Source organism: Lepidochelys olivacea (assembly GCF_965140295.1).
Source record: "Lepidochelys olivacea isolate rLepOli2 genome assembly, chromosome: 26".
Lineage (NCBI taxonomy): Eukaryota > Metazoa > Chordata > Testudines > Cheloniidae > Lepidochelys > Lepidochelys olivacea.
The window spans coordinates 15,670,368-15,697,633 of NC_140436.1; the positions used below are offsets into that span (position 1 = coordinate 15,670,368).

The 27,266-nt window shown below is 57.4% G+C and overlaps 2 protein-coding genes across 2 annotated transcripts; both read left to right on the forward strand.

Moving 5' to 3' along the window:
- The first annotated feature begins 10,782 nt into the window (after nt 1-10,782).
- TMED4 (transmembrane p24 trafficking protein 4) lies at nt 10,783-15,202 on the forward strand. The gene is made up of 5 exons (XM_084615041.1): nt 10,783-11,136; nt 12,005-12,105; nt 12,412-12,537; nt 12,990-13,136; nt 13,835-15,202. The coding sequence occupies exons 1-5, from the start codon at nt 10,818-10,820 to the stop codon at nt 13,982-13,984; spliced, it is 843 nt and encodes a 280-aa protein (XP_084471167.1). The 5' UTR covers nt 10,783-10,817; the 3' UTR covers nt 13,985-15,202.
- A 2,964-nt stretch (nt 15,203-18,166) lies between these two features.
- On the forward strand, nt 18,167-27,266 carry DDX56 (DEAD-box helicase 56; the record flags this gene model as incomplete). The annotated part of the gene is given in 15 exon segments (XM_084615030.1): nt 18,167-18,203; nt 18,206-18,288; nt 19,652-19,813; nt 20,301-20,461; nt 21,703-21,873; nt 22,323-22,413; nt 22,681-22,925; nt 23,082-23,201; nt 23,647-23,760; nt 24,411-24,505; nt 24,787-24,860; nt 25,270-25,359; nt 25,696-25,801; nt 26,293-26,393; nt 27,046-27,266. Coding segments are annotated over 15 exon segments (1,737 nt in total). The 3' UTR covers nt 27,133-27,266.

Consider the following 27,266-nt stretch of genomic DNA (forward strand, 5'->3'; position numbering starts at 1 on the left):
AGTAGCTGAGGATTAAGCTTCTCAAAGGACACATGTTGGAAGCAGGACCCTTTCTGGTTCCGACAACCCCTTTCGAGGGAATCGCAGTCATGGTTTTACGTCCACCAGGCAGCAGACGCTAGGCTCACTACTGCTTCTTGTTTGTTGGGTCCTGCTGTCTGCTTACCCTCTGCTTCTGGCAACCCTTACGAGAGCACAGATTGTAAGGTATTGCAGGCTGTTCCTCTTTGTCTTCTGGGGTTGAAGCTGGTTCTGCGTGGTCTTGCAGAGGTGCTGGGTCCCCTTGAGGTGGTGCTGGCTTACACTGTGGGGTGTGGATCCATGCAGCGATGCCGGATAATTTCACTGCTGTCTGGGTGGTGAGCAGTACCTGGTACGGACCCTTCCACCGGGGTTCCAAGGCGTGATTCCGAAGGTGGTGCCGCAGGCAGACCCACTCACCAGGCTCAGGGGTGTGACAGGCAGCAGAGGTGGGTTCCCTCGGCCAAGCTGCTCCCACCTGCGAATGGAAGGAGCTCACCGCTTGCATTAACCCTTTGCAGTACTGGAGGAGCGTGCTGTGAGTTAGGTTTAGGTCTGGGGCTGGGGTAATAGTAGCCATTGTTCGCATAGGGCGTCCCATGATGATTTCAAATGGACTCAATTTGTGTCTCTGGGATGGGGATGACCGAATTTCCATAAGGGCCAGTGGTAAAGCAGCTGGCCAGTTTAACCCTGTGGAACTACAGATTTTTGCCAGCTTATTTTTAAGCACACCATTTCGCCTTTCCACTGCTCCTGCACTCTGTGGATGGTAAGGGCAGTGCAACAGGGGGGTGACATGTAATACCTGGTTTAGATGTTGAACAATTTTTCCAGTAAAATGTGTTCCCCGGTCACTAGACAAAGTGGCAGGAATTCCCTTGGTAGGGATAATGTGGTTTAACAGACATTTTGCAACAGACAATGAATCAGCTTTGCGACAGGGAAAGGCTTCAATCCAACCTGAAAACAGACATATTCTAACTAAAATGAATTCATATTTCTGACACTTTGGCATTTGTACAAAATCGAGTTGCCAGTGTAGGAAAGGTGCTTGAGGCAAACCCCGGAACCCTTGTGTTACTTTTACAGATTTGCCGACATTGTGGCTTTGACAAGTAACACAAGTGGCACAGTGGCGGGTTGCAAAGGGGCTGAAATGGGGAGCCCACCACCCCGCCTTACCCATAGCAGAGACCATCCCCTCCTTGCCAACATGCAAAACACCACGTAGCAGGGCGGCTAGAGACGGGTAGAGTGAGAGGGGGGCTACAAAGGTACCGGTGGGCGATCGCCAAAGGGAATCAGAATGCAAAGAGCAACCCAAAGCACTCCAGGAGTTTTTCTCTGTTTCTGGGGCAGAATCCTGGAGCTGAGCGAGATGAGACAGGGATGGTGGCGTTACAGAGACAGAGAGGGGACCAAGAAATGCTTCTGGTGAAGATTTTATAGTGGCGGCATGTTTTGCAGCAGCATCAGCAAGTGCATTACCTTTTGCCACCTCGGTGTCTGCTGCTGAGTGGCCAGTACACTTAACAATTGCCAAGGCAGACGGTAGTAAAACTGCATACAGGAGGGCGGCAATGTAGGGGCCATTCTTGATAGGGGTACCAGCAGAGGTAAGAAAACCTCGAGCCTGCCAGAGGGTGCCAAAGTCATGCACAACCCCAAAGGCATACCGAGAATCAGTAAAAATAGTGGCAGAGAGCCCCTCGGCTAGAAAGCAGGCACAGGTTAGAGCAATCAGTTCAGCCACCTGGACAGAGGTCACAGAGGGTAAGGGCGCAGCTTCTATGGTCTCTGAGAGAGAGACCACAGCATACCCTGCAAGAAGGTGGCCTTGGTCATTTCTATAACAGGACCCATCAGTGAATAATACCAGGTCAGAGTTAGGGAGAGCTACATCTGAAAGGGCGGGGCGCGGGAGAGTGATAGCGGAGACAGTTACAAGGCAGTCATGGGGTTCACCATCACTAGGTAAAGGAAGGAGGGTAGCAGGGTTTAACCGGGAGCAGCGCTTAATAGTGATATGTGAGGCTGAAAGCCGCAAAAGTTCATACCTAGTGAGGCGAGCAGAGGAGAGGTGAGCCGTGTTGCGTTGCAGAAGGAGAGTTTCCACAGAATGGGGAACCATGAGAGTGAGAGGAGAGCGGAGGACAAGGGACTCAGACATCTCGACCAGGCACACTGCAGCAGCTACAGCGTGTAGGCAAGGGGGTAAACCCTGGGCTACAGGGTCCAAGGTTGCAGAAAAATAAGTCACCGGGTGATTTCTGTCACCGTGCTCCTGAGTAAGAACCCCGAGGGCACAAGCAGATTGTTCATGACAGAAAAGGGTAAAAGGCTTGTCATAGTTAGGTAACCCTAAGGCAGGGGCAGAGGCTAAATTCTGCTTAAGGGAGATGAAAGCAGCATTTGCTTCAAGTGGCCATGGCATGGTGTTAGGTACAGAGGATCGAGTGAGTTCTTGGAGTGGTTTAGCCAGAGAAGCATATTGGGGAATCCATTGCCTACAGAACCCTGTCATGCCTAAGAATTTTCTGACCTGGCGTGGAGAGCAAGGCTGGGGAAAGCTAAGGATGGCTTGTACCCGGGCTGGAGAGAGTGTACGGGAGCCCTGGGAGAGAAGGAAGCCTAGGTATGTGACAGAGGTTTGGCAGAGCTGCAATTTTGTGCGAGAAGCCTTATGACCCTTGTTTGCTAAAGCTGTGAGAAGTGATAGTGAATCAGTTTCTGAGGCAGACAGAGAGGGGGAGCACAGGAGTAAGTCGTCCACATATTGGATCAGTGTGGATCCTGATGGGAAAACCAGATCAGTGAGATCCCTGGCTAGGGCTTGAGAAAAATAGGATAGACTCTCCGTATACCCCTGGGGAAGGGTAGTCCATGTATATTGCTGACCCTTGTAGGAGAAGGCAAAGAGATACTGGGATTCAGAGTGAACTGGGACAGAGAAGAAAGCCGTCAGCCTTTTGAACTGGGAGGATAGGGGTGTTACAAGGGCTGGAACAAGGGACAATAATTCCTTGTTCTTTTAATGCAGATATAACTGGAGCAATCCCAGCCTCTGCCTCAGGATTCAAAGGATACTGAGACAGGCGAGGCAGAGGTTTGGAATTGTCTACAGTAATCCGAACTGGGTCAGTATTTAATCGGCCCACTTCAGATGGGTGCGATGGCCATAGGGAGGAAGGAACCTGAGAGATTAGGTGCTCTAGGGACGGAGTTAAGGGACAGCAAGGGACCGGAGTGGAGAGGGAAGTTTCAGACAGCAGGGAGGCTACAGAATCACATAAGGAAGACTGAGGGATTTGCAGATAGACACCATCTGGGGAGCAGTAAATAGAATAGCCAAGTTTGCATAGCAAGTCCCGTCCCAGAAGGTTTGCAGGGGTGGAATCAGAGAGGAGGAATGCATGCTCCTCAGAGAGGGGACCGACCTGAACAGACAAAGGTTTTGAGAGGGGAAAAGAGGTAGGGATCCCTGTAATGCCAACAGCAGACACAGATTTTCCAGATCGGGGAACCTCAGGCAAGTCAGGGGTGCGGATTGTAGAAAGAGAAGCTCCAGTATCAAGAAGGAAAGGGAGAGAGAGATCATTTACAGTCAGGACACATTCTCCAGTAGGGGACAGAGGTAATAAGGGAGCTAAAACTTTGTGAGGTTCCCCAGCATCCCGTCATTGTTGGGGTGAAAAATAGGGTTGGGGATCAGCTGGAGGAACCAGCGGGGGGGTCACTTGATTTCCCATACAATTATTAGGTCGTCTTGGACACTCTTTTTTCCAGTGTCCAGGCTGTTTACAGTAGTTACAAACCCCAGTTAATCCAGCCCCCCACCCACTTCCGCAACCCCATCCCTGTCCCCGGTGTGGTCTGCTTAGTCCTGAATAATGCTGTATCTGCTGAGCCATTAACTTTTGGGAGGACTGTTCCTCCTTTCCTTTTAAAGTGCGGTGGCAATGCTCTGCTACTGCCAGCAATTTGTCCATGGTTTCAGTCTCCCATCCCACACTTATTCGTTTTAACATGCTGCCTGTGGCAGGGAGAAGACCATCAACAAATGCATGTGCCAAGGCCCTCTGCCCATTTACATCGGGCTCTTGTATTCCTGAATGTTGTAGGAAAATATCAGTTAGCCGGGACCTATAGTCGCCTGGGCTTTCTCCTTGCCCTTGCTTACAGCAACGTATTGCTGTCCAGTTTGTTTTAGGAGATCACGCTTTGGGAATGGCTTGATGCAGCCGCTTCCAAAGAGCCATACACTGGTCTCTGTATGCCGAATCTGGGCCAGTACTTTTTATGGTTGAGTGCCCAGCTGAGGCACGCCAGTCTGTGGCAGCCAACCATTTTTCATAATAACTGGCAGGAGCTAACAATTTACACAGTTAGGGGAGATCTGTCTCAGAGGGTTCATAGGTTTCACAGATTAACAGAAACTCCTCAGCAAATTTGACAGAGTTTTCCTGTGGTTTGGGAAAACTTTTAACTATAGACAAAAGTTCCGTACGAGTCCAGGTCTTATAATCCCATATGGACTCACTTTCTCCCATCTTAAGGACTCGTAAGGGTGCCACAACAGTTTGATCAGAGTCTCTCATTAACCTCCCATCAGGTTCTCTTTTCCAAGAAGAGATGTCAAGAGAATCTTTGCAGTCTGCTTTGGATTTCTTCTTCATAATATTTTGCAGAGCTGCGAGGCCAATGAGGGTATCTTCTTCGCTTTCATTATCTGTAGTCACTGAAGATTTTTCCTTTTCTGATTTCTTATTTGCGCAGGTGTATGGTGGGGGTCGGGTTTATAGAATCATAGAATATCAGGGTTGGAAGGGACCTCTGGAGGTCATCTAGTCCAAAGCAGGACCAATCCCCGATTTTTGCCCCGATCCCTAAATGGCCCCCTCAAGGATTGAACTCACAACCCTAGGTTTAGCAGGCCAATGCTTTGATCCGGATCATTGCACAGGACTGGGCAAAGGAGAGCGCTCGGACTAGTGGTGGGAGAGACTGCATCCAATTGAACTGTTAGTTTTTTTATAGAATTTTTAAGAGAGGTGAGTTTTGACTCAGTCCATCTACGATTTGCCTCTTCCCACCACTGCATGAAGCAGTCTACTTCTCCTCTCTCCAATTTGGTTTTTGGGAGGACGAGTTTGCTTTTTAAAGCGTCCACTCGATCCTTGTCCCAAGAACCTAACAGTGGCCACTGTAATTTGGGGTTCTCTAGAGCTAATTTGGACCATTTTTCAAGAAACCTACAAGAGTCTGGACCCCTGCTAAAATACATAAAATAAGCTGGAGTTCCCTTAGGGAACTGTTCTACCTTAGACTTCTGATTACCCATCCAGAAGGACTTCACACAGCACTCACACAAGAAGGAAATTCGGGCTCAGCAGAGCGGTACCCAGTGCAACACACAGAAAGGAGCCCACAGGCTACTGCCTCAACTGCCCTTGCTTTCACACCAGGGGTTATACCCAAGGTGTGGTGCGGCTGCAGCTGTGCAGATTCCACTTATTCAGACCGTGGGGACGGGGACGCCTTGGTCAGCCAGTCTCCGGACAGAGATGGCTCCCAGATTCACACACACACCACAGGGAAGACGGATAGACACAAAGACAAGACAGTCCTCAAACCGGTTAAAGCACAAAAATAATAATTACCTGAGACGTCTGATTCCAGAAGCTGGATCCAAAGACCCCTACCCGAACAGAGTGGGAACCAACAAGTTCAAAGGCGTAGACTGCGCTGCTGCTGTGTACCTTTCTGTCTTGTGGAGGATCGCTTGGACTAAGCGTCCAGGCGCCGGCTGCCACGATCGTCCTGCAAGGCAGTCAGGGATCACACAGCCTCAGTGAAGCCACTTGCCATCTCGGTGGAACCTCCAAATTGTCAAAGTTTGACTCAGACTCACAATTTATCAGACCTCTCTGTTTTATTAGCAAAGCTGCTCTGCTAATACATTTAGTAGTGAGCCCCCCGAGTGGGGCTTGTGTCTCTTAATTTATACAGTTTTTGGAGAACAAGTTACAGAGAAGTTACAGACAAAAGAAGAAAAAGATTTTAGTCACCACCCTTCGAGATCCCTGAGACCAGTCACGTATCTTCAATTACCTGCCACCCTTAACAATCTCCTTTAACAGCTTCCAGTTAACTTAACTAATTGCCCTTCACACCTTCTATTCTGATGCCTGCTTCTTAGACGTGCTGGCTCTATCTTAATTGCTTCTCCATTCAAAAGCTAACTGTCCCTACGTGTGCTCCCTCAGATACTTTGTAACATGTTTTGGCATGCCCTCTCATATACAATGTATCCAGCATGTCCCCTTATACAACGTTATACTTATACAATGTTATACTTCCACACCTGAAAGGGGGTTCCAAAGAGGATGGAGCTCAGCTCTTCTCAGTGGTGGCAGATGACAAAACAAGGAGTAATGGTCTCAAGTTGCAGTGTGGGAGGTTTAGGTTGGATATTAGGAAAAACTTTGTCACTAAGAGGGTGGTGAAACACTGGAATGCGTTACCTAGGGGGGTGGTGGAATCTCCTTCCTTAGAGGTTTTTAGGGTCAGGCTTGACAAAGCCCTGGCTGCGATGATTTAATTGGGGATTGGTCCTGCTTTGAGCAGGGGGTTGGACTAGATGACCTTCTGGGGTCCCTTCCAACCCTGATGTTCTATGATTTGGTAAGCTGTCTCCTCAGCAGTGAGCTGCTCAATACGCTCTCTACGAGTCCTTCCTCTCTCTCAGAAGCCTCTCTTTTTAATTCAGAATTCTTTTCCTTTTCCAGAAATCAAATGTCTGCTGGTTTCTGTTCATGCTGAAGTTGCAGTTTATTTGCTGCCTTTTGCATTCTAATTGCTTCTGCAGCATCAGGAAGGGCTGTGCTCCTGCCTTCTGATGACTGGCCATTAACAGATCTCTCAGTTCTTGATTTGTAGCTTTCTTTTTAAAGCTTATCTCCTTTTCTGAACACAAATCTTCCAGGGCTTTTTTGTCAGGACCCTCATATGCTCTTTGCTCACTCACTGCAAGTGCTCTTTAACCAACCAAACTCTCAATTCCAAAATTCAACTTGGATAGTGTGGGGTTCTGACCCAAAGCTTAACTGACCTGTGGAGCCAAGCAGGACTATGCCACTGTAACAATGCTGCCCTTGGTGGGACCCAACTGAGAGAGCCAATTCAGGACAAATTGCTTAGAGCAGAGCAGTTACAGCACAAGGCTGGGGTTCCTTTGCACACCAAGGCAAACCAAACCAGCCAGACAGAGAAGACTTTGGTTTTACACCATTGGCCAACCATAAGTCATACAAGCAATTCCCCTAGACACTCCAGTTTCCCAGTATTATCACTGGTGCCACTCATTATGGGGACGAATGGTTACGAAAACCAATACCCCAGTAAAAGAAAAAGGTTCTCCAGATCCCAAAGGACCAAGCCCCAGACCCAGGTCAATATACAAATCAGATGTTACCCACAAATCACACTGTTGCCCATCCTTTAGAATCTAAAATCTAAAGGTTTATTATTCATAAAAGGAAAAAGATACAGATGAGAGCTAGAATTGGTTACATGGAATCAATGACATACAGTGATGGCAAATTCTTGGTTCAGGCTTGTAGCAGTGATGGAATAAACGGCAAGTTCAAATCAAGTCTCTGGAGAACATCCACAGCTGGGATAGGTCATTCAGTCCTTTGTTCAGAGCTTCAGTTTGTAGCAAGCTTCCTCCAAGGGTATGAAGCAGGATTCAAGACAAAATGGAGATGAGGCAGCTGCCTTTTATAGTCTCTTCCAGGTGGAAGGACACCCCTTTGTTCTTACTGTGGAAAATTACAGCAGAAAGATGGAGCTCGGAGTCACATGGGCAAGTCACATGTCCATGCATGACTCAGTTTACAGGCCAACACCATTGTTTACCTGTTAGTTTGAATGTTCCCATGAAAGCTCAGATATGGATTGGAGTCTCCCAAAGTCCACTGTCAGTTAAGTGTTTCTTGATTGGGCACTTACTGAGAATAGTCCCTTCTCAAGAAGCTGACCAAATGCTTCACTGAGGCTACTTAGAATCAGAACACATTGATTTACAAGTACATAGCTAATATTCATAACTTCAACTACAAAAATGATACACCATACAGATAGCATAATCATAATTAGCAAATCATAACCTCTCCATAGACTCCTTATATGACAGCCTTTGTACAATATTTGCTGCAAATATATAACAGTGGTTGCAACAATGATCTATACGGTCACAGGTTATGTCAGTAACGTCACACAGCTACAAGGATTAAGCATCAAGAATCGCTTTCTTGAGGTCCAGCTTAAAGGCTACAAGCAAAACAAAAGCACCTGGGGTTAGCACAGAGGAATCCACAAGCCATAACAAAATAAAAGGAATAAACCTAACCGTGTTTTCCTAAACATTTCCTCATCTACTTACATATTTGGGGTTTTAAATGAGTAGTTTGTAGGTATGATACTGATGATTTTTTCATACCTGGTCTAAGTTTCTTACAGCATAGCTGCTCCCTGGCCACCTCTCCCCAGAGAGCAAACACAGACAAAAGGGGAGTCTTGTTTCCATTTTAAAAAGTTCTAGCCTTTCCATTGGCTCTTTTGGCCAGGTGCTCACTCACTTCTTTTTACCTATGAATAGCAGGGAGACTTTTTAACCCTTTACAGGTAACACAATTAGAGAACAGCTACTAAGAGGGATTTTATAGCTACTGGCTGGCTGGGTCTCCATAAAAGGGAGCTACCCTCCACCCCTTTTCATTTATCACAGAGGTGTTGCATTTGGATTGCTTTATGGGTTTCATGTTACCCTGAAATGTTAGGGAATACATTCAAAAAGGGCAGGATGGCAGCCCGATTACACAGCCCACATCTGCACAGAGTCCTGTGCTCGGGCAGAGACCCACCGTAGAGTCCCCATCCGCTTTTCAGTTCTTTGGCTTGTTGAGCCAGACTGGGGGTGCTGTGTGAAGCGCTTTGTTCATTCCTTTGTCTCTTGGGTCATCTTGAGAGATCTCCAAGAAGCTTGCATGGAGATCCTCCATGACCCTCTCTGCTAGGGAATGCAGTCTTGTTTCTTCCCCCACCATAGTGCCACAGCAGCAAACAGGTGAGTGGCATAAACTGGGTACTCTGGCTTTGTTACCCACACCAGAATCACCATGGCCTGTAAACCAGTGCCAATATATACTGCACTTGCCTTATGGCCGTACCCAGGTAGGGATGCCCAATGTTTACAGCTTCCATACCACAGAACACTCCCACCGCCCCATCTGGCCATTCTCACCATGGTTTAAGCTGCCCAGAGGACAATTAAGAAGGACCAATGCTAGAGAGAGCTATTGCTGCAGGAAAGACAATAGGATCAACGGGAAACACACCAGGACAAATTGGGTTTGCTCAGGCAACAAAGCCAAATATTGCACTCAAACGAATGTTCAGTTCAGGATGGCCACTAAGGTGCCGTTAGGGTTCGGTTCTGAGCAGGCCAGGGCAGGTGTTTTGGGTTAAGACAGAAGACATACTGCCTATCCTGTCCCAGCATCACCCAGAACAGGCCCCTAGAAGATGCAGCCAATCCTTTTAATCCTGCCTGCTGGGCCCTGATTGACTTGTGACAGAGGAGGAAATATTCTGTAAGATTTTTATGAGCTATTTGTGTGACTGTGCCTGTCATCTTGGCCTCGTCATCCACTGGGGGGGGGGGTAATTTGCTCCCTAGTACTTGGGAGATCTGGTGTTCGAGACATGTAGTCACATCTGTGTCCACATACCTAAAACCTACAACAACAGTACCTTGTGGCCATCCTGAATTGAACATTCGTTTGAGTGCTGTAAGGTCAGGCACTGGACACCCCACTGCCTCCCATGAACTACATCTTCCAACTCACTCACGGATCCTAGTGGCCTCTTAGCCATGCAGTACCCATGCTGGATTGAACCCATTCCTTTGCAGGACCCCCCCCCCAACCTCCATGTGACAATTTCCTGCCTGTACAGTTCCAACCCTGCGCTTCCTATAAGCTAGTCCTCTTCTTGTTCCTTCCAGGCTGGTGCCTGTGTAATTCCACCCCGTCTGCATTTAGGCCATTCAGAATTTATAGCAGAGCCTCTTCTGGGCCACGTGTACTTCACAAGTCTGCACCAGCCCCTGTTGACTTTAACTGGGCCACACACCCTCCCCGGTCCTGGTCAACGTCCCTCGCCAGGAAGATCAAGATCAGAGTTTCTCAGCCAAGCAGCTTTGCCTGAGTCAATAAAACCTTGGGAAGAGCTTCCAAAATGGAGCCCCACCCCCCTTCTGGTTTGGCTCCAAGTGTCCAGGAATAGTCTACCCTGGGCCAGCTGGTTGGACTCTGGCAGGGTATGACAACAGCAGGAAAATCAGTGAGCAACAAGCAGCTTTCCAGACTAGGAACACCTTAACTCTGACCCCACGCTCCCCTGCTAGCAGGCTGCAGAGCAATAGCAGAGATGGTATGGGATCTAGGAGCCCTGCAGACAGGAGCCAGGCGCCCTGGCCGGTAGCAGCAGCCTCGAACCCGCAGCTCCCCCGTTGTGAGCAGGGGGTTACAGCCACTAAACCAACCCGCCAGGCAGCGAGCTTACTGGACGCATGCTCACCACGCTCAGGCGCTAACAGTTGATACGCATGCGCGACGCCCTCCCTCAACAGGTTTAGGGGTGGGGCTGAAGGACGCTCCGCATCCCCGCGCGCGCGCGCACCCGTACCTGTGGCGTGTGGGTGCGTGACTGGTGGTTGTACGCTGCGCATGCTCAGAGCCCTTCTCCCAGGCATGGCGCTTGCGCAGTTCTCCTCCAGGGCCGGGCATCCGAGTGATTGCGCATGCGCGTCGTCTTCAATCCCCAGGGAGCCGTGGCAGCGCATGCGCGGTAGGCCGGGAGAGGGAGCGGGGCTGTCCATGGTCGGCGGCGGTGGGGAGTGGGTGCCCGGGATGCTGCGGACAGTGGCAGCCTTGGTGCTGCTGGCGCAGCTGGCGGGCCGGGGGGCGCATGCGCTCTACTTCCACATTGGGGAGACCGAGAAGCGCTGCTTCATCGAGGAGATCCCGGACGAGACCATGGTGATCGGTGAGGGGGGTCAGGGCGATGGGGAGGGGGGCGAGACCAACCGGCGGGGGAGGCAGGGCGATGGGGAGGGGGCGAGACCAACCGGCGGGGGGCGAGACCAACCGGCGGGAGGGGTGGGGGAGGCAGGGCGATGGGGAGGGGGGCGAGACCAACCGGCGGGGGAGGCAGGGCGATGGGGGAGGGGGGCGAGACCAGCTGGCGGGAGGGGGTGGGGGAGGCAGGGCGATGGGGAGGGGGGAGAGACCAACTGGCGGGGGGGGAGGCCGGGCGATGGGGGAGGGGGGCGAGAACAGCTGGCGGGAGGGGGTGGGGGAGGCAGGGCGATGGGTGGGGGGGGCGAGACCAACCGGCGGGGGGAGGCAGGGCGATGGGTGGGAGGGGGTGAGACCAGCTGGCGGGAGGGGTGGGGGAGGCAGGGCGATGGGTAGGGGGGTCGAGACCAGCCGGCGGGGGAGGCAGGGGGAGGGGGGCGAGACCAGCCGGCGTGGGGGGGAGGCAGGGCGATGGGGGAGGGGGGCGAGACCAGCCGGCGGGGGAGGCAGGGGGAGGGGGGCGAGACCAGCCGGCGGGGGGGGGGAGGCAGGGCGATGGGGGAGGGGGGCGAGACCAGCCGGCGGGAGGGGTGGGGGAGGAGGGCGAGACCAGCCGGCGGGGGGAGGCAGGGGGTTTGACACGAGGCGGGGAAGTGGGCGCGGGGCTGGGTTTGATGTGGGGTGGGGTGGTTGGCGTGATGGGCAGCAGGGGGTGAGAGGGCAGTGGGGGTGGAGTAGCACAGGGCAGTGCAGGATAAGGGAGTTGGGGGTGGGGTCAGGGCTAGCTGGGGGTATGACGGCAGCCCCCCGCCCTGATCCCCGTCTCTGGCGTGCAGGGAATTACCGCACGCAGCTGTGGGACAAGCAGTCAGAGTCGTTCCTGCCCTCCACGCCGGGGCTGGGCATGCACGTGGAAGTGAAGGATCCTGATGGAAAGGTAATGCTGCCGGTGGGCGCAGGGCTGGGGGTGGCAGCGCCCCATGCCTGGACTTGCCCTGCTGCTTTGGGCAGAGCCCAGTTATCCTGCACCGGGGCATCTTTGTGTGCCCTCTCCCTTCCTCCTGCCCAGATCCTGGTGCCTCCCTATGGTAAGGCCTTTGGGGCCAGATCTCAGGGGCTGCAACCCTTTATTGGCCCAGGGTTTCCCTTGCCCTAGGAAAGTGACATCAGCAGCATGCTGGCACTGTGGGGTGGGATGGTGTGTCTTGCTTGGCACTCACAGCTCTGTCGCTGGTGGTTCCAGGTGGTTCTGTCCCGGCAGTATGGCTCAGAGGGCCGCTTCACCTTCACCTCGCACACCCCAGGCGAGCACCAGATCTGCCTGCACTCCAACTCCACGCGCATGGCGCTCTTCGCAGGTGGCAAGCTGGTAAGAGAATCCCCCAGTGCTTCACCCGACCTCTGCCCCTGAACCCGGCGGGGTGGGGGGCTTAGGGTGCAGGTTGTCTGTTTCTTCCGGGAAAGCAGTTGGGACACTGCCTGTTGGCTGAGAGGAAGGGCTGTCTGCCTAACGTGCCTGACTGGGATTCCTGGGCTCCAATCCTGGCTCTGCCACTCTCTCCCAGGATGATCACCATGGGCCATTGCCTGCCCTCTTTGTGCCTCAGTTTCTCCAGCTATAGCACAGGGGTAATGCCTACTGCTTGTGGGAAGGTGAAGTGAGTCTCTCTGATATGTGTAAAGTGCTCTCAGATGCTGGAGGGAGGGGGCCAGGGGGTGTGTGGAAGCTGAAAGACAGATTCTCTGGGGCCTTAACCTGTAACCGCGTGTGCTGTGTTGCTGGGAGCCCCGTGCCTCTGACCCCATGTGTGCCATGTGCAGCGTGTGCACCTGGACATCCAGGTTGGAGAGCACACCAACAACTACCCCGAGATTGCAGCGAAGGACAAGCTGACAGAGCTGCAGCTCCGAGCCCGGCAGCTGCTGGACCAAGTGGAGCAGATCCAGAAGGAGCAGAACTACCAAAGGGTAAGGGGCCCTGGGGTACGTGGATGTGGGGCTCTTGAGGGTTCCTGAGGTGACTGTCCATTCTCCCCATAATCCTCTCCAAAGAGTTCAGGGCTGTAAGACCTGCTTGCTGAGTGCTGGTTCGCATTCTTGGAATCTGCATAGGGCTGGGACAGGGAACCGTGGCAGGAAAGCCATCCCAGTGGCAGAGAGGGCTCATCAGGGGACGTACAGGCTGAAAACACACACTTGGCCTCATGTTCTGCCAAAGGGGCAATACAAGATGTGCTTCGGGTTGTGGCTGGGTGAGGGGGGATTTGTGAGGAGTGGGGGTGTCATGAGGCAGCTGGGCATAGGATGTCCATGGCCACCCTCTCTGCTTCACCTGATCCTGGTCTGTCACACCTGGGACCATTGGGGACTGAGTGGGTTGGTGCCTGCCTAATCTGGAAGCTGTTGGCAGGGGATGTAAGTGTGCGTGTGGGAGACCTGCCCGGTTTGGAAGCCATTGGTGGGGGGCAGTAAGTGTGGGTGTGTGCCTGCTTGTGGACGTGAAGAGGGTGCCATACGCTGGCTGCGCAGTAGCAGGGGTCGTGATCCCCTTTAGAGCAAGATGGAGAGGGGCCTGCCAACAGGGGGTGGCATTGTGCCTGGGAGGCAGGGATTGAGGAGGATTCCCCACCCGCTCTGACTCCTCTTCCCATGTGCTCCCTGCACAGTACCGGGAGGAGCGGTTCCGCATGACCAGTGAGAGCACCAACCAGCGGGTGCTGTGGTGGTCCATCGCCCAGACCATCATCCTCATCCTCACCGGCATCTGGCAAATGAGACACCTCAAGAGCTTCTTCGAGGCCAAGAAACTGGTTTAATCCCCTCCCTTTCCAATCGCCACTGCAGCGCCCTCCACTCTCCCCCACACTGGCATGCCCCTCGCTGCCCCTCCCCCTCTGGGCATAGGTAGGCACTGAATTGCACTGGAACTGGGAAGCACGGGTACCTGCTGGCTGTCACACCACCGTGCTCCCAAGCCCCTGGGGGGCCATGATTAGCCAGCCTGGCCACCAGGCATCTTGCTGTGTTGCCAGCAGACAGACAGGAGGAGGCCAGATCCTGGCTGTCTCGCTGACTCCAGCAGGTGCCTCTGGTGCTTCGCCAGCTGGGGCTAGCAGCCCCTCCTGGGGGCTTGGCACTGATCTGCCCTGCTACTGACAGGGCATCAGGGGTGTGCCAGCCTGGTCAGAGGCCGCTCTGTCCTCGCACACGAGTGCCATCGGTGCTGCTCTCCCTCCAGTTGCTGGGGCCCTGCTGCCCTGTCCTTTACCCCCCTGGCACCTGTTTCGCTCTGGTTCATCCCACCTGTGGTCGATAGCTGAGGCATTCGGGAGTGGGGTGCGTTTGGTCGGCGGCTCTGCACCTAGCGTGTGTGTTTCAGCCCTTGGGTGAGAGGTGAGGGGCAGCCGCTATTTTATACCAGAATCTATTTTGATAACTGCAGCCCAAGACAGTGGCCCGGCGTCTTCTTTCCCCTGGTGCCCTGCCCCTTACCTGCAGGGGAGGCCAGACCCCACCTCCTCTCTCCCCTTCATCTGCTCCAGTCCCCCATAGGAGACCAGAGATGCTCTGACTGGCCAGGAGCGCTCAGGAAGGGAGAGCTGAATTTAGCCCTCTGGGGCCGGCCACATGCCAGGCTGTATCGGCCTGTCTTGCCCCCCGGCACATGACCTGTTCAGTTCTGTCTGAGATCCCAGGCTCCACGCACCCTCCCTCAGCTGGATCTATTCAGGGGGTGAAGTACATTGTGGTGGGTGCTTTGCCAGCTTTGTTGCATGGCAGGGGGAAGCGGCTGGTGCCAGTGGACACCCCCCTCCCTTTTGGTGTTTATGGTGGTGAAGGCAGATGGATGTGGGGCTGACCTGGTATAGTTAAGATGCAGTAAATCTGAAATGCAGTTTGTTGTTTTCTCCTTCCCCCATGGTACTACCAAATTGGGTTGGTTCTGTCTGGGCCCAGCCCCTGTGTTGCAGGGAGAATTCATAACAGATGTTCTTTGTTACAATTTTGGAGTGAAATAAAACCTCTTCTGGTAACTCCTGTGCTGGGGGATGGTTATTGGACTGGGGCCGGTTTCTGAGCTCTCTGTCTGGCTGCTTCTACTGGTGGGGAAATGGGGGAGATCCTAGAAAAATAACCCCAGTAAATTCTTTGGGGAGGCCCATGTGTACAGTGCCTAGCACCGAGCCCCACCCCAACATGCTGTGAAGAAAATGGATCTAGGTTTTGTAAAGATGGTGTTGTTTTCAAAGATGTGAGATTCAGGTGACAGTGAACAAGAACACAGGGAGCAAATGGTTACACACGCAACACAATCATAACCTGCTTTCTAGAGCCTCCCACCAGCTTAACTTCCTCTCTAGAGAAGTTTCTCTCACCCAAAGCCCTCTGCAGCATTTCAGCCAAGGTTGGCTGAGCCAGTTTTCATGATTGTAATCGTGCTGTCTGTTTACTTCCTAGGTGGGGAATGTTCTTTGCCTTCTAGAAATCCCCCCCAAGTTAGTTGTCTTTGCTTATGGACAGGATAATCTCCCTTTGCCACCGGGCTTGCATGCTCCATTCCTGTTGAGGTCACATCTGTTTGTTAACATTTGAGTGTGTTTAGCTGGGCACCCATTGCGTTAGCTTCCAATGCTTTAATTACATCCCAGTCCTGCTTTTCATCTCTGCCAGTGACTCATACTTTGCTGCAGACTCTGAGAACATATTTTCAGTCTATGTACATAACTCCTTAGGGGCTAGCCGGGCGTACATTTCATGCCGATGCTAAGGAGCAGCGTGACCCTGGCTTTCATATGAAACTGCACCTGACATCTGTTGGTGAACCAGCATGTACAGACCAGTCAGGATATACCTGTAACCCCCTTGTCAGTGCCATTACGAAGGTCTTGGGTCACAACGGGAGCTATTCTGAGCTCAACAGCTGGCCCATAAAGCATGTGGGAAGAGAGGGGAGATGCCTGTGCTCACCTACGGACATGACCCCTGAATGTAGATACACTCGCAGCCACTGTGACCCCAAGTGTGAATCACTCATAACTGATGTACAGTAAGAACAGCAAAGGGGGTACGTGGTGAGGTACATGCTAGAGTACATCTTCCCCTTGAGGGGGATCACTGTCTGGTGTTTCCTGTGGGGTCCTGCAGGGATCAGTTCTTGGCTCTGGGCAGTTTCATATTTTTATCAATGACCTGGAAAAGAGAATAAAATCACTGCTGAAGTTTGCAGGTGCCCCAAAGGGTGGGGGAGTGGTAAGTAATGAAGAGGACAGGTCACTGGTACAGAGCCAACTGGATTGCTTGGTAAGCTGGACACAAGCAATACACATTTTAATATGAGTGAATATAAAGTCCTACATCTAGCAACAAAGAATGCAGGTCATACTTACGTGACAGGGGATTCCATCCTGGGAAGCAGTGACTGAAAAGGACTTGGGGGGCATGGTGGAAAATCAGCTGAACATGAGCTCCCAGTGACACACTGGGGCCAAAAGAGCTAATGTGATCCTGGGATGAATAAACATCTGGAGCACAGAGCACTGGTGCGAGCACTGCTGGAATCCAGCGCCCAGTTCTGGTGCCCGCAGTTCAAGAAGGATGGTGATTAATTGGAGCGGGGTCAGAGAAGAGCCAAGACATTGATTAAAGGATTAGAAAATCTGCTTTGTAATGATAGACTAAAGGAGCTCAATCTATTTAGCTCAACAAAGAGAAGGCTAAGGGGTGATTGGATCATAGTCTATAAGCATCTACATGGGGAACAAATTCAATGGGGCTTGTCCATCCAGCAGGGAAAGATGTAACAGTGCAAGGGTTGGAAGTTGAAGCTAGACAAATTCAGACTGGAAATAAGATGCGCATTTTTAATGAAGAGGATAATTAACCACTAGAACAATTTCCTAAGGGTCATGGTGCATTCTCCATCACCGGCAATGTTTAAATCCAGACTGGATGTGTTTCTACAAGATCTGCTCTATTTCAAACAGGAATTAATTCGGGGAAGTGTTAGGGCCTGGGTTATGCGGGGGTCAGCCTAGCTGCTCACATTGGTTCCTTCTGGCTTTGAAATCTACAAGGCAGTGGGGGGCCCTGATTTATAATGGCATTTGGGTACTGCCACAAAACAAGTAAACTAGTAAAATGGCCTGGATCCACCTGGAGTCAGCCCCTGGTGCCTAAGAACCATGAGTCTGGCCCCAGCTTAACCAAAAGAACCAACTCTGAGCATTTTTCTTCGCCCTCATATCTCTGAGCCGTTAGGCAAGGCATTTCCCAGTTTTTCTCTACCAACGTGGCTGGTAGAAACGAACTCACACAATCACCTGACTCCATGAGCAGGTGCTTTACTAAACATCAGATATCACCAGACTGCTGAGAGTTGACAACACTGGAGTGCGGAGTGGCTGTGCTGGAACCAGCCTGGGGGGTGGGGGCAGCTGGGTTGGAGCCGGGTGTTGGAACAGACCCCCGAGGAGCAACTAAGGTGGAACTGGGTGTTGGAACCAGCCCTGGGGGAATGGCTGGGGTGGAGCTGGGCATCAGAACTAACCACCATCCTGTGGTTTCTCCCTGGGTGGCCCCTGGCTTGTAGCAATGCCTTTGATGCCACCCCAGCCAGCTGTGTTTGGGGGTGGGACCCAGCATCCCTGGATCTCAAAGCCTGAGCCAAAGGGTCATTAATGGCCCTTTTGCCTCCTGAGCCCTGCTCTGGGGACTGAGGCCAAGAAGGGCCAAGCCCCACTATCCCAGTGCTGGGAGGGGAGGAGGGGGGGGCTGGGAGCCAGGACTCCTGGGTTCTCTCCCTGGCTCTGGGAGGGGAGTGGGGGCCAGGGGTCAGAGCAGGGGGCTCCCCCTCCTTGGCCCAGGGGCTCTCGGCAGGGCTCTGCTCCTGCCCCCGCCCCCTCCCCCAGGCTCCGCCCCCCGGGGGTGCAGGACTCTCTTCCTGCCTAGGGGGCAGCAGACGGAAGAGGAGGGCGCGCTAGTCTCGCGGCTGCGCCTTTATGGTGCTTCCGCACGGCGAGCGGCGCATGCGCTCTGAGTCGGGGCGGGCGGGCCGCGCCGGCTGGAGATGGCGACCGAGTCGAGCTTCGCGCACATGGGGCTGGACGGGCGGCTGCTGCAGGTACCGCCCCCGGCCGGGGAGAGAACCCAGGAGTCCCGGCTCCCCGCCCCTAACCACTCGAGTCCCCCAGGATCCCGCCGCCCCCGGCCGGGGAGAGAACCCAGGAGTCCCGGCTCCCCCCCGCCCCCCCGGCTCTAACCACTCGAGTCCCCCAGGATCCCGCCGCCCCCGGCCGGGGAGAGAACCCAGGAGTCCCGGCTCCCCCCCGCCCCCCCGGCTCTAACCACTCGAGTCCCCCAGGATCCCGCCGCCCCCGGCCGGGGAGAGAACCCAGGAGTCCCGGCTCCCCCCCGCCCCTAACCACTCGAGTCCCCCAGGATCCCGCCGCCCCCGGCCCGGGGAGAGAACCCAGGAGTCCCGGCTCCCCCCCGCCCCCAACCACTCGAGTCCCCCAGGATCCCGCCGCCCCCGGCCCGGGGAGAGAACCCAGGAGTCCCGGCTCCCCCCCGCCCCCCTCCCCCGCCCCTAACCACTCGAGTCCCCCAGGATCCCGCTGCCCCCGGCCGGGGAGAGAACCCAGGAGTCCCGGCTCCCCCCCCCGCCCCCCCCGGCTCTAACCACTCGAGTCCCCCAGGATCCCGCCGCCCCCGGGCCGGGGAGAGAACCCAGGAGTCCCGGCTCCCAGCCCCCCATCCCGAGCCCCCCATCCCGAGCCAGGGGAGGACCACGGAGTCCCGCCAGTGCCGCCCCCAGCGCAGGGCGGGAGGCGCGAAGCCGGGAGTCCCCCTCCCCGCAGAGGCTGTGCGGTCCCCGGGCTGGGGGCCCCAGGAGACCCCTGCCCTCCCTGTGTCCGTGGGGGGTGTCTCAGCGAGGGACCAGGCGCGTCCCACCAATCGCATTGCCCCTCGCTGCCCGGTGTCTGGGTCCCCTGGCAATGGCCAGCTGCTGCCCTGGGGGGCGTGGGGGGGTGATGGTGCGACATCCCCACCCCTGCTCCCCTTGGCATCCCCCCAGATGCGCTGTGGGGAGCATGGCCTAGTGGTTCGAGCACTGGCCTGGCTGTCAGGGCACCGGGTTCTGTTCCTGGCCCTGCCGCCCAGCCATGCGGGACTGGGGATGTGTGCCCCACTCTGTGCACAGGGTGATGGGGCCGGGGTGAAATTCATCCCCTTGGCAAAGCTCCATGTGATCTCGGCTGCCAGCCGCTGGCCTTGGCAGGTGGCGGAGACCCCAAGACTTGGGCATAGAGTTTGGTTACTCGCGCACCCTCAACCCCTAGTGGGGAGAACCCAGGGCACCGAGTGCTCTAGTCTCAGCCGACCGAGGGGCTGGAAGGGCCCTGCAGCGCCACCCCTCCTTGTGCCCCAGATGTTTTGGCTGCTCTCTGGGGTCCCTACCAGGCTCCCTCCATCCCTCCCTACAGGCCATTGCTGAGCTGGGCTGGGCCAAGCCCACGCTGATCCAGGAGAAGGCCATTCCGCTGGCCCTGGAGGGCAAAGACCTGCTAGCCCGGGCTAGGACAGGCTCTGGGAAGACGGCCGCCTATGCCATCCCCCTCATCCAGCACTTGCTCCAAGTGAAAATGGTACGTCTGCCTCTTGGGGGTAGGGCTCCCTTCTCGGGACTGTCTCCGAGCCAGGGGCCAGCCAGCCCCACACTGCACTGGCTCCTGATCCTGTTAGGAACCCCTCTGGCTTGGGCAGTGGGACCCTGAGTCCCTGGGGGAGCAGCTGGGGCCCTTCTGCCTCTCAGCCCACATGGGCCCCCTTTGCTGCTTATGCCAAGGTGCCCCAGGTGGAGGGATGGGGGGCCCCAGTGCATCGGATCAGAACCTGGCAGCAGCCTTGGGGCCCTCTCGAGCCTCAAGGCAGTTGTTGTGTAACAGGAGACAGTAGCTCCTAGGAGGGCTGCCCTGGAATGGCTCAAGGCAGTGTCCATCTCTGGGGCACAGGCATTGTATCCTCTCCAGCGTGATACCCTGGGACATCCCACTGAGCACATGGCAGGCTGTGGGCACCGGGGTATGGCGGCAGGTGCCCAGTTGGCTTCTGACCCTGCCCCTTATCCTCCAGTCCCCCTTGGTGACAGAGCAGGCCGTGCGCGCGCTGGTCCTGGTGCCCACCAAGGAGCTGGGCCAGCAGGTGCTGCAGATGATCCGGCAGCTGATGGCATACTGCTCCCGTGATGTCCGTGTCGCCGACATCTCCGGGCAGGTGGACATGTCTGCCCAGAGGTGAGAGCCCCGGGGAGAAGGGGAAGGCTGGGGCAGATGGGAGGGGGAAGGGAGTGGGGTTGGGGGGCCTGGTGCCCACCCATAGTCAGTGGTCCAAGCTGCCTGCTCCCTGGGAGCAGCCTGTGCCCCGAGTGCCAGTCACTTGTGGGACCCGATGCACCCCAGGTCCACCATGGAGCCAAAGGGCTGGCTGGCTTGGAGAATATCTGGGGATACACGACGGGGAGCTATTGTCCCCTCCCAACCCCAGGGGCCCTGCTGCCCTGGAGAGACTAGAGGGCCCACATGAGCCAGTGGCAATGTGTCAGACTGGGGCTCCACTGTGGGCAGCTGCTCTCCATGTGGTTTGGCCCTTTCCTGCCCTGATGTGGGTCCTGCCCTTCCCTTCCCCCTGGGCAGGAGCCCTGGGAGCTCTGTAGGCTCACGGACTCCCCATGAAGGGGTTTCGGGGACACCTCCCTGGTCGGGGGTAGGGGCTCTGCGGTGCAGTGACTAGCTAAGCCCAGCTGTGATCAGAGCCAGGCTGGCTACCGGGACCAGCATGGACCTGGCTGGGCCAGCCCAGGCTATTGACCAGCTCCACTTGGGGTGGGACCCGGGGCTGGGAGCACAGCCTCTCTGCTCAGTGAGGATCACTGGCCAGCAGCTCCTGAGAGCGGAGCCCCTGGGGCAGTTACCCCATTCTCACCCCCCACCCACCCCCAGCTGGTAGAGGCTGCCAGTGCCTGGGGCCTCTTCTGCTCCAGCCCCACCTGCTCTCTGACCAGCTGTGGGGAACAGCCAGGCCCTGATAGCTGTGTCATCCTTGGGGAAAGGAGCGGGGCCGGTCAGGCTCCCTGCGAACCCAGGCAGATGCTGTCCCAGTTGCATTGGAATCCTGGGCTACAAGGTTTTCTTTGCAACTGTAAGAGGTAGAGCCCGAGGGCGTGTGTGTGCCGGGGCCTGGCCCGGGGGCGTGTGTGCCCAGGCTGGCTCTTGGCTGCACTCTGGGGAATGCTGTTGTACTAGAACCCTGCAGGCAGGCAGCAAGATAAAGTGGTTGGGGTAGCGGACAAGGAGCAGGACTCCTGGGTTTTTTTCCTGGTTGTCCCGGACTTGCTGTGTGACCGTTCCCTCCCGGGGGTAGTTCCGTTCCCTCCTGCCCTCGTAGGAGGTGCTGGCAATCACTGTGTACCTGGCCTGGTGGTGACCCTCAGCCCCGCGTGGCCCAGCCCCTCATGCTCGCTCTGTGCCCCTGGTAGGCCCATCCTGATGGAGAAGCCGGACGTGGTGGTGGGGACGCCGTCGCGGGTCCTGGCTCATCTGCAGGGCCACAGCCTGAGCCTGCGCCACTCCCTGGAGGTGCTGGTCCTGGACGAGGCTGACCTACTCTTCTCCTTTGGCTTTGAGGAGGATCTGAAGAACCTGTTGTGGTGAGCTGTTAGGGCTGGCCAGCCTGCCCCCAGCCTGAGTGAGGGGGCCCAGGGGAGTGGATATGCTCTGCGGGGTTGGGGGTCCCTCGGGAGTGGGTGTGTTCTGGGGGCGGGGGGTCCCTGGGGAACGGATGTGATCTGGGGGACGGGGGGGTCCCAGTGAGTGGGGTTGATTGGGGGGGGCTGTGGGGAGGGAAATTTGCTTTGCTGCCTGTTGCCTGAGGGTCTGTACTGCCTATAAGGCCCAGCCAAGGCTCCCTTGTCCTGGCTAAGGCTCAAGGTCAGGAGACAGCGACTGCTGTTGTAGGGAGCGGGAGGTTCAGACCCCTCTTGTGTGGGCTGTGAACAGAGGCCTTGGCAGCAGGGTGGCCAGCCCCTCCTGGAGCCCGTGGGGGGTGTCACTCTGGGACCAGGGGGAGGCTCTGAGCTGGTCTCTGGTTCCTTGGCAGCCACTTCCCCAAGATCTACCAGAGCTTCCTGATGTCGGCCACCTTCAGCGAGGAGGTGCAGGCGCTAAAGGAGCTGGCGCTACACAACCCAGTAAGGGGGACCCGGGGGTGGCTCGGCTGGCCTGGCGCCAGGCAGGTTCAGCGTCTTCCCCCATTGCCTTGGGCAGCTCTGCTCTGCGGCCTGGCTGCTGCACAAGGGGTTAAATCCCTTTGGGGGGCGGGGGGCTCCTCACTCAACCATCCTGGCCTGTTATCCTGTGGGTCTGTGGGATTGGAGGGGGGGCAAGATCCCCCACTGCCGCATGAGGGCTGGGCCCCCTCCCCATGGGCTGAGCGCTAAACCTTGCCCCGCCCGCAGGTGACCCTGAAGCTGCGGGAGTCCCAGCTGCCGGAGGCAGCCCAGCTCTGCCAGTACCAGATCCGCTGCGCGACTGAGGAGGACAAGTTCCTGCTGCTCTACGCACTGCTCAAGCTGGGGCTGGTGCGGGGCAAGGCCATCCTCTTTGTCAGCACTGTGGAGCGCGGCTACCGCCTCAAGCTCTTCCTGGAGCAGTTCAGCATCCCGGCCTGCGTGCTCAACGCAGAGCTGCCCGTGCAGTCCCGGTGAGGGGGCGGGGGGGGAGTCCTGGGGAGGGGAGGGGAGGCCCATGCAGCCCTGGGGGATTGGGAGTGAGCCCTGGGGAGGGGCAGCCCATTGTGGCAGGATAGATCGGGGGTTGGTCCCTACGGCTCTCACTGGCGCCTCTGCTTGGACTCCAGGTGCCACATCATCAGCCAGTTCAACCGGGGCTTCTTCGACTACATCGTCGCCACTGACGAGCAGGTTCTGGCGGAGCCCGCGGCGCGGGCCAAGAGGAAGAAGGGCGCCAAGTCAGAGAAGTAAGGACCCGTCAGGACCCCTGGGCTGGCCAGCACTGGCAACAGAGACCAGACTCTTGGTCCGTGTCCATGGTAGCCAGGCCCGGCAGCAACAGCCTCTGTCACCAGCAGGGGGCATCTGACTGTGCCGTGCTGCCCCTGCCTTATTCCGAGCTCTGCCCCCCAGCTCTGCCAGGGCCCCTCACTGCCAGCCCCCTGCCATCCAGCCCCACCCCCAGCTCTGCCAGTACCCCTTGCTCCTGACCCGCAGCTCCCTGCCGTCCCAGCCCACCCCCAGCTCTGCCGGGGCCCCTCGCTCCCCGCAATCCCAGCCCTGCCCTGGAGGAAGAGCTCTAGGGAGCTGTCCTGCATTGGCAGTGTGGGCTGTTCTCCTGGGTCTCTGGTTGGGCAGGCTGGGCTTGGGCTGGTGGGTTGGCTGTGCCCTGAGGTGCCCCTTCCTTTGCAGGGGCAAAGACCCAGAGTACGGCGTGGCACGGGGCATCGACTTCCAGAATGTCGCCACAGTCATCAACTTTGACCCGCCCGCCTCGGTTGAGTCCTACATCCACCGGGCCGGCAGGTAGGGTCTCGGGCTGAGGGGAGGGGTGGGAGGTTCTGCTCTGGTCCATATTGGCTGGTAGCGCCCAGCTAGCTGGCTGTGGAGCCCCAGGGTGTCCCCAAGGGGCACTCTCCCACAGCTGGGCCTCCAGCCAGAGGCACCAGGCTGGGCTTCTCTGGCTCTCCCTGTGGTGCCCACGTGTGCAGGGCACCTGGGTGGTACTGAGCTCGCTGGGGCTGCACTAGCCGCAGCCCCCAAGTCAGGGTGTTCTGTCTCTAGGCTCTCGGGTCAGGTGGGACTGGGGGAGACAGCAAGGGGGCCCGGGGATCTGGGAGCCGGCGCTGAGGCCTCTTGAAATCCCCAGGGCTGTCTCCTGCGACCCAGGCCCTGCCCCGTCTCATCGGCGAGGCCAGGACACCTGGCTAACTGGGCCCAGTCCAGGACGGGTCCAGCCTAGCCAGCGCTATGGAGAGGGCACAGCCCTGGCCTTGGTACCTCCCACGTCGGTCCCTGTCCCTGGGGCTGATTGCCTACCCATGGGGCAGGGCGGTAGGGCCCCTCTGCGCAGTGGGGCAGGCGGGAGCTCTTGGGTCCTAGGCCTGGCAGGAGAACCCCCCTGCTGATCCCTCCTGCCCGGCTGCCCCCAACGTTCTCCCCTCTGCCCCCTGCAGGACAGCCCGCGCTGACAACCCTGGCACAGCCCTGACTTTCGTGACACACCCAGAGTGCCCCTTGCTGGCCGAGATCGAGGAGGCTCTTGCAGGAGGTCAGTGAGCTCTGGGGCTGAGGTCCGATGAAGGGTGGGGAGATCAGGGCACGCAGCTCGACTGGCTGCCCAGCTGGGAAAGGGTTTGAGTTGCCATTCTTGGGGACGGGCACGGCTATCAGGTGGGGGCTGGGTGGGGGGGCATCTCCCTGTATCTACCACACAGGCTGAGTCCTGCCCCAGCCCCTCCCCTGCTCCTCAGGGTGTCAGGGGCTGTGGGTCCCCTCCTGGGCCATGGTGCCAGGGTCCCTGGGCCTGACAGGCCACTTCTGTCCCCACAGAGAGCACCGAGCCCGTGCTGCGCCCCTACCAGTTCCGGATGGAGGAAGTCGAGGGGCTCCGCTACAGATGCCGGGTCAGTGGAGGGGGGCGGGCGGGCAGGAGAGGGGCACGGGCAGAGAGACCAGCTCAAAACAGGGCCCAGCCTGCCAAGTAGCCGGGGGCCGGGCGGGAAACACCCCTTCCCTCCCCCTGCCTCCCCCTGCACCTGGGAGACCCTCCCCATATCAGCGCCAGGGAAGGGACAGTGGGGCCCAAGGCAGCTTGGCCAGAGGAGGGGGGCTTGGAGCAGGTGCCAGGGGTTGGGGGAGTTGCCAGGGCCCATGGGGTTGGCGCAGCTACACCCCAACTCCAGCCTTGAAGTCCCACCAGAGGGCGGGAGCCATGGGGAGAAGGGTGGGTGAGGGGGCAGGCGTTGGGATCTGGGGGAGCTGGGTTCTGGCCTTGTCTGCGCAGGGGGCTCTTACCTCCCCCCTTCTCCCCAGGACGCCATGCGCTCTGTCACCAAGCAGGCCATCAAGGAGGCGCGGCTGCGGGAGATCAAGGAGGAGCTACTCAACTCGGAAAAACTGAAGGTGGGCGGGGGGGGTTGGGAATGAAGCAGAGTGCGGCCCCTCCCTCTGCAGGGAGTGAACCCACTGCCCTGGGGGGTCGGCTCCCCAGTTTGCACAGACGGGCTGGCTGCTGTGGGGTGTGCCTAGGCATGGCCTTGTCTCTATCCTGGGGGGTGGGCACTTGGCCCCATATGGAGTGGGGTGGGGTAACCTGCAGGGGGTGGGGGGGCAGGGAACCCCTGGGGGGCACTGACTCCTGTGACAGGCTCTGGGCGGGGTGCACTGAACCCTGGGGCGGGCAGTTCAGAGGGGCCCTGTGTCTCTGCAGCTGGGTCTAGACTCAATGTGTCCCCTCAGACGTACTTCGAGGACAATCCCCACGACCTGCGGCTGCTGCGCCACGACCAGCCCCTGCACCCGGCCATCATCAAACCGCACCTGCGCAACGTTCCCGAGTACCTGGGTCAGTGCCGCCCGCTGCGGGGTTGCCCGGGCCTGGGGCTGGCTGTTCTCACAGGTTCCCAGCCGGGGGAAGAGGGGAGCAGGGACAGGGGCACTTCTGGGGTCCCTTGTTGCCTCTCTAGTGCCTTTCACCCAGCATGATCCCAAAGGTCCTCCAGACCCTTTATAGGGACCCCTTGCCCTGGTTGTACAGCGACCCCTTACCCAGCACTGAGACCCAGCTCTGCTGGGGTGGGGCATGGGAGCTGGTTATAAAGGGACCGTCATCGAGATGCAGCCCATCTGGGGTGGGGCGCGAGGGCTGTTAGCCACAGGGCACAGTCTCCTGTCAGTTTGGGGCAGGACTGGGGGGGGTCTGGCCCTGCAGCAGGGATATCCAGGCTGTAGGATTCCCCAGCTCCGTCCTGGCCTTGCTGGATGGGGCAGGGAGTTCCAAATTCAGGGCCCAGCCAGCCCCAGCCGCAGTTCCTGACCCGTCTTCTCCACTGGCAGTGCCCCCCACCCTGCGTACCATCGCCCAGCCCCTGCTCAACAAGCGCAAGCGACGGAAACACTTGGCCCCCAGCAGCAGCCGACCCAGGGGGGGCTTCCAGGTGGGTGTCTGGGCTGGGCTCCTCCCCGAGCCCAAGAGCACTGGGGGCGGCCGTGTAGGGAGAGTGTGAGGGCGCGCAGGGGGAACTCCGAGCCCTGTCCCGGGACTGGAGGGAGGGATTGGCCACAGCAGTGCCAGTCTGAGGTGGGATGGAGCTTTGCAGTGCCGCTTCCCACTGCATGGGAGCTGGGGGCACCCTGCCTGCTGCCCTCAACAGGCACTGCCCTGTATGCTGGGGGTGATGGCTGGAGGGGCGGTTTCCCACAGTGCCCCCAGCATGGAGTCGAGGCCAAGGCAGAGCCCCACGGGCCCAGGAGGGGGAGGGGCTGTGATGGTGCCCACCCAGCCCCAGACAGCCTTATCCTTGGGGCTCCGTAGCTGGCACCGCCATGTGCTGGGCATGGGGGGGGGTCAGACCCACATTGTAGCGGGTGGAGGAGTATTCGGGGGGGGGTCCCAAGGCAGCAGGAGATTCTGGGAGCCAGTGGGTCCCAACAGCCCAAGTTCTTCTTGATCCAGGGAGGCAGAGCTGCCTCCAGCCAGCAGGGGTCACCGGGGAGCCAGCCCCACTGCATTGCCTGGAAATGGACCCCCTCTCCCTCCCCCCCCCGACTCCCAGCTGCTGTCCCTAACCCCCCCTGCTTCTCTCCTAGGCCCGGAGGGGGCGCAACCCTCTGCGGAGCTTCCAGTACATGGGGAGGAGACCCCGGCACCTAGCCAGCAAAGGGGAGACATCCTGAACCGTGGGCCCCCATCAGTGAGAGCACCTGGCTGGATTCAGAACAGACAATGTCTTGTGTGGCTGGGGCCGATGCCCCTGCTGGGCCGAGAGGAGACAAGTGCTCCCCCTGCGCCCCTGCCCGGCTCCGCTCTC

Coding starts and splice junctions, on each gene's coding strand:
- TMED4 (XM_084615041.1), top strand. CDS start 10,818: ATGCTCAGAGCCCTTCTCCCAGGCATGGCGCTTGCGCAGTTCTCCTCC. Junction 11,137..12,004: donor GGACGAGACCATGGTGATCG/GTGAGGGGGGTC, acceptor TCTGGCGTGCAG/GGAATTACCGCACGCAGCTG. Junction 12,538..12,989: donor TCTTCGCAGGTGGCAAGCTG/GTAAGAGAATCC, acceptor TGCCATGTGCAG/CGTGTGCACCTGGACATCCA.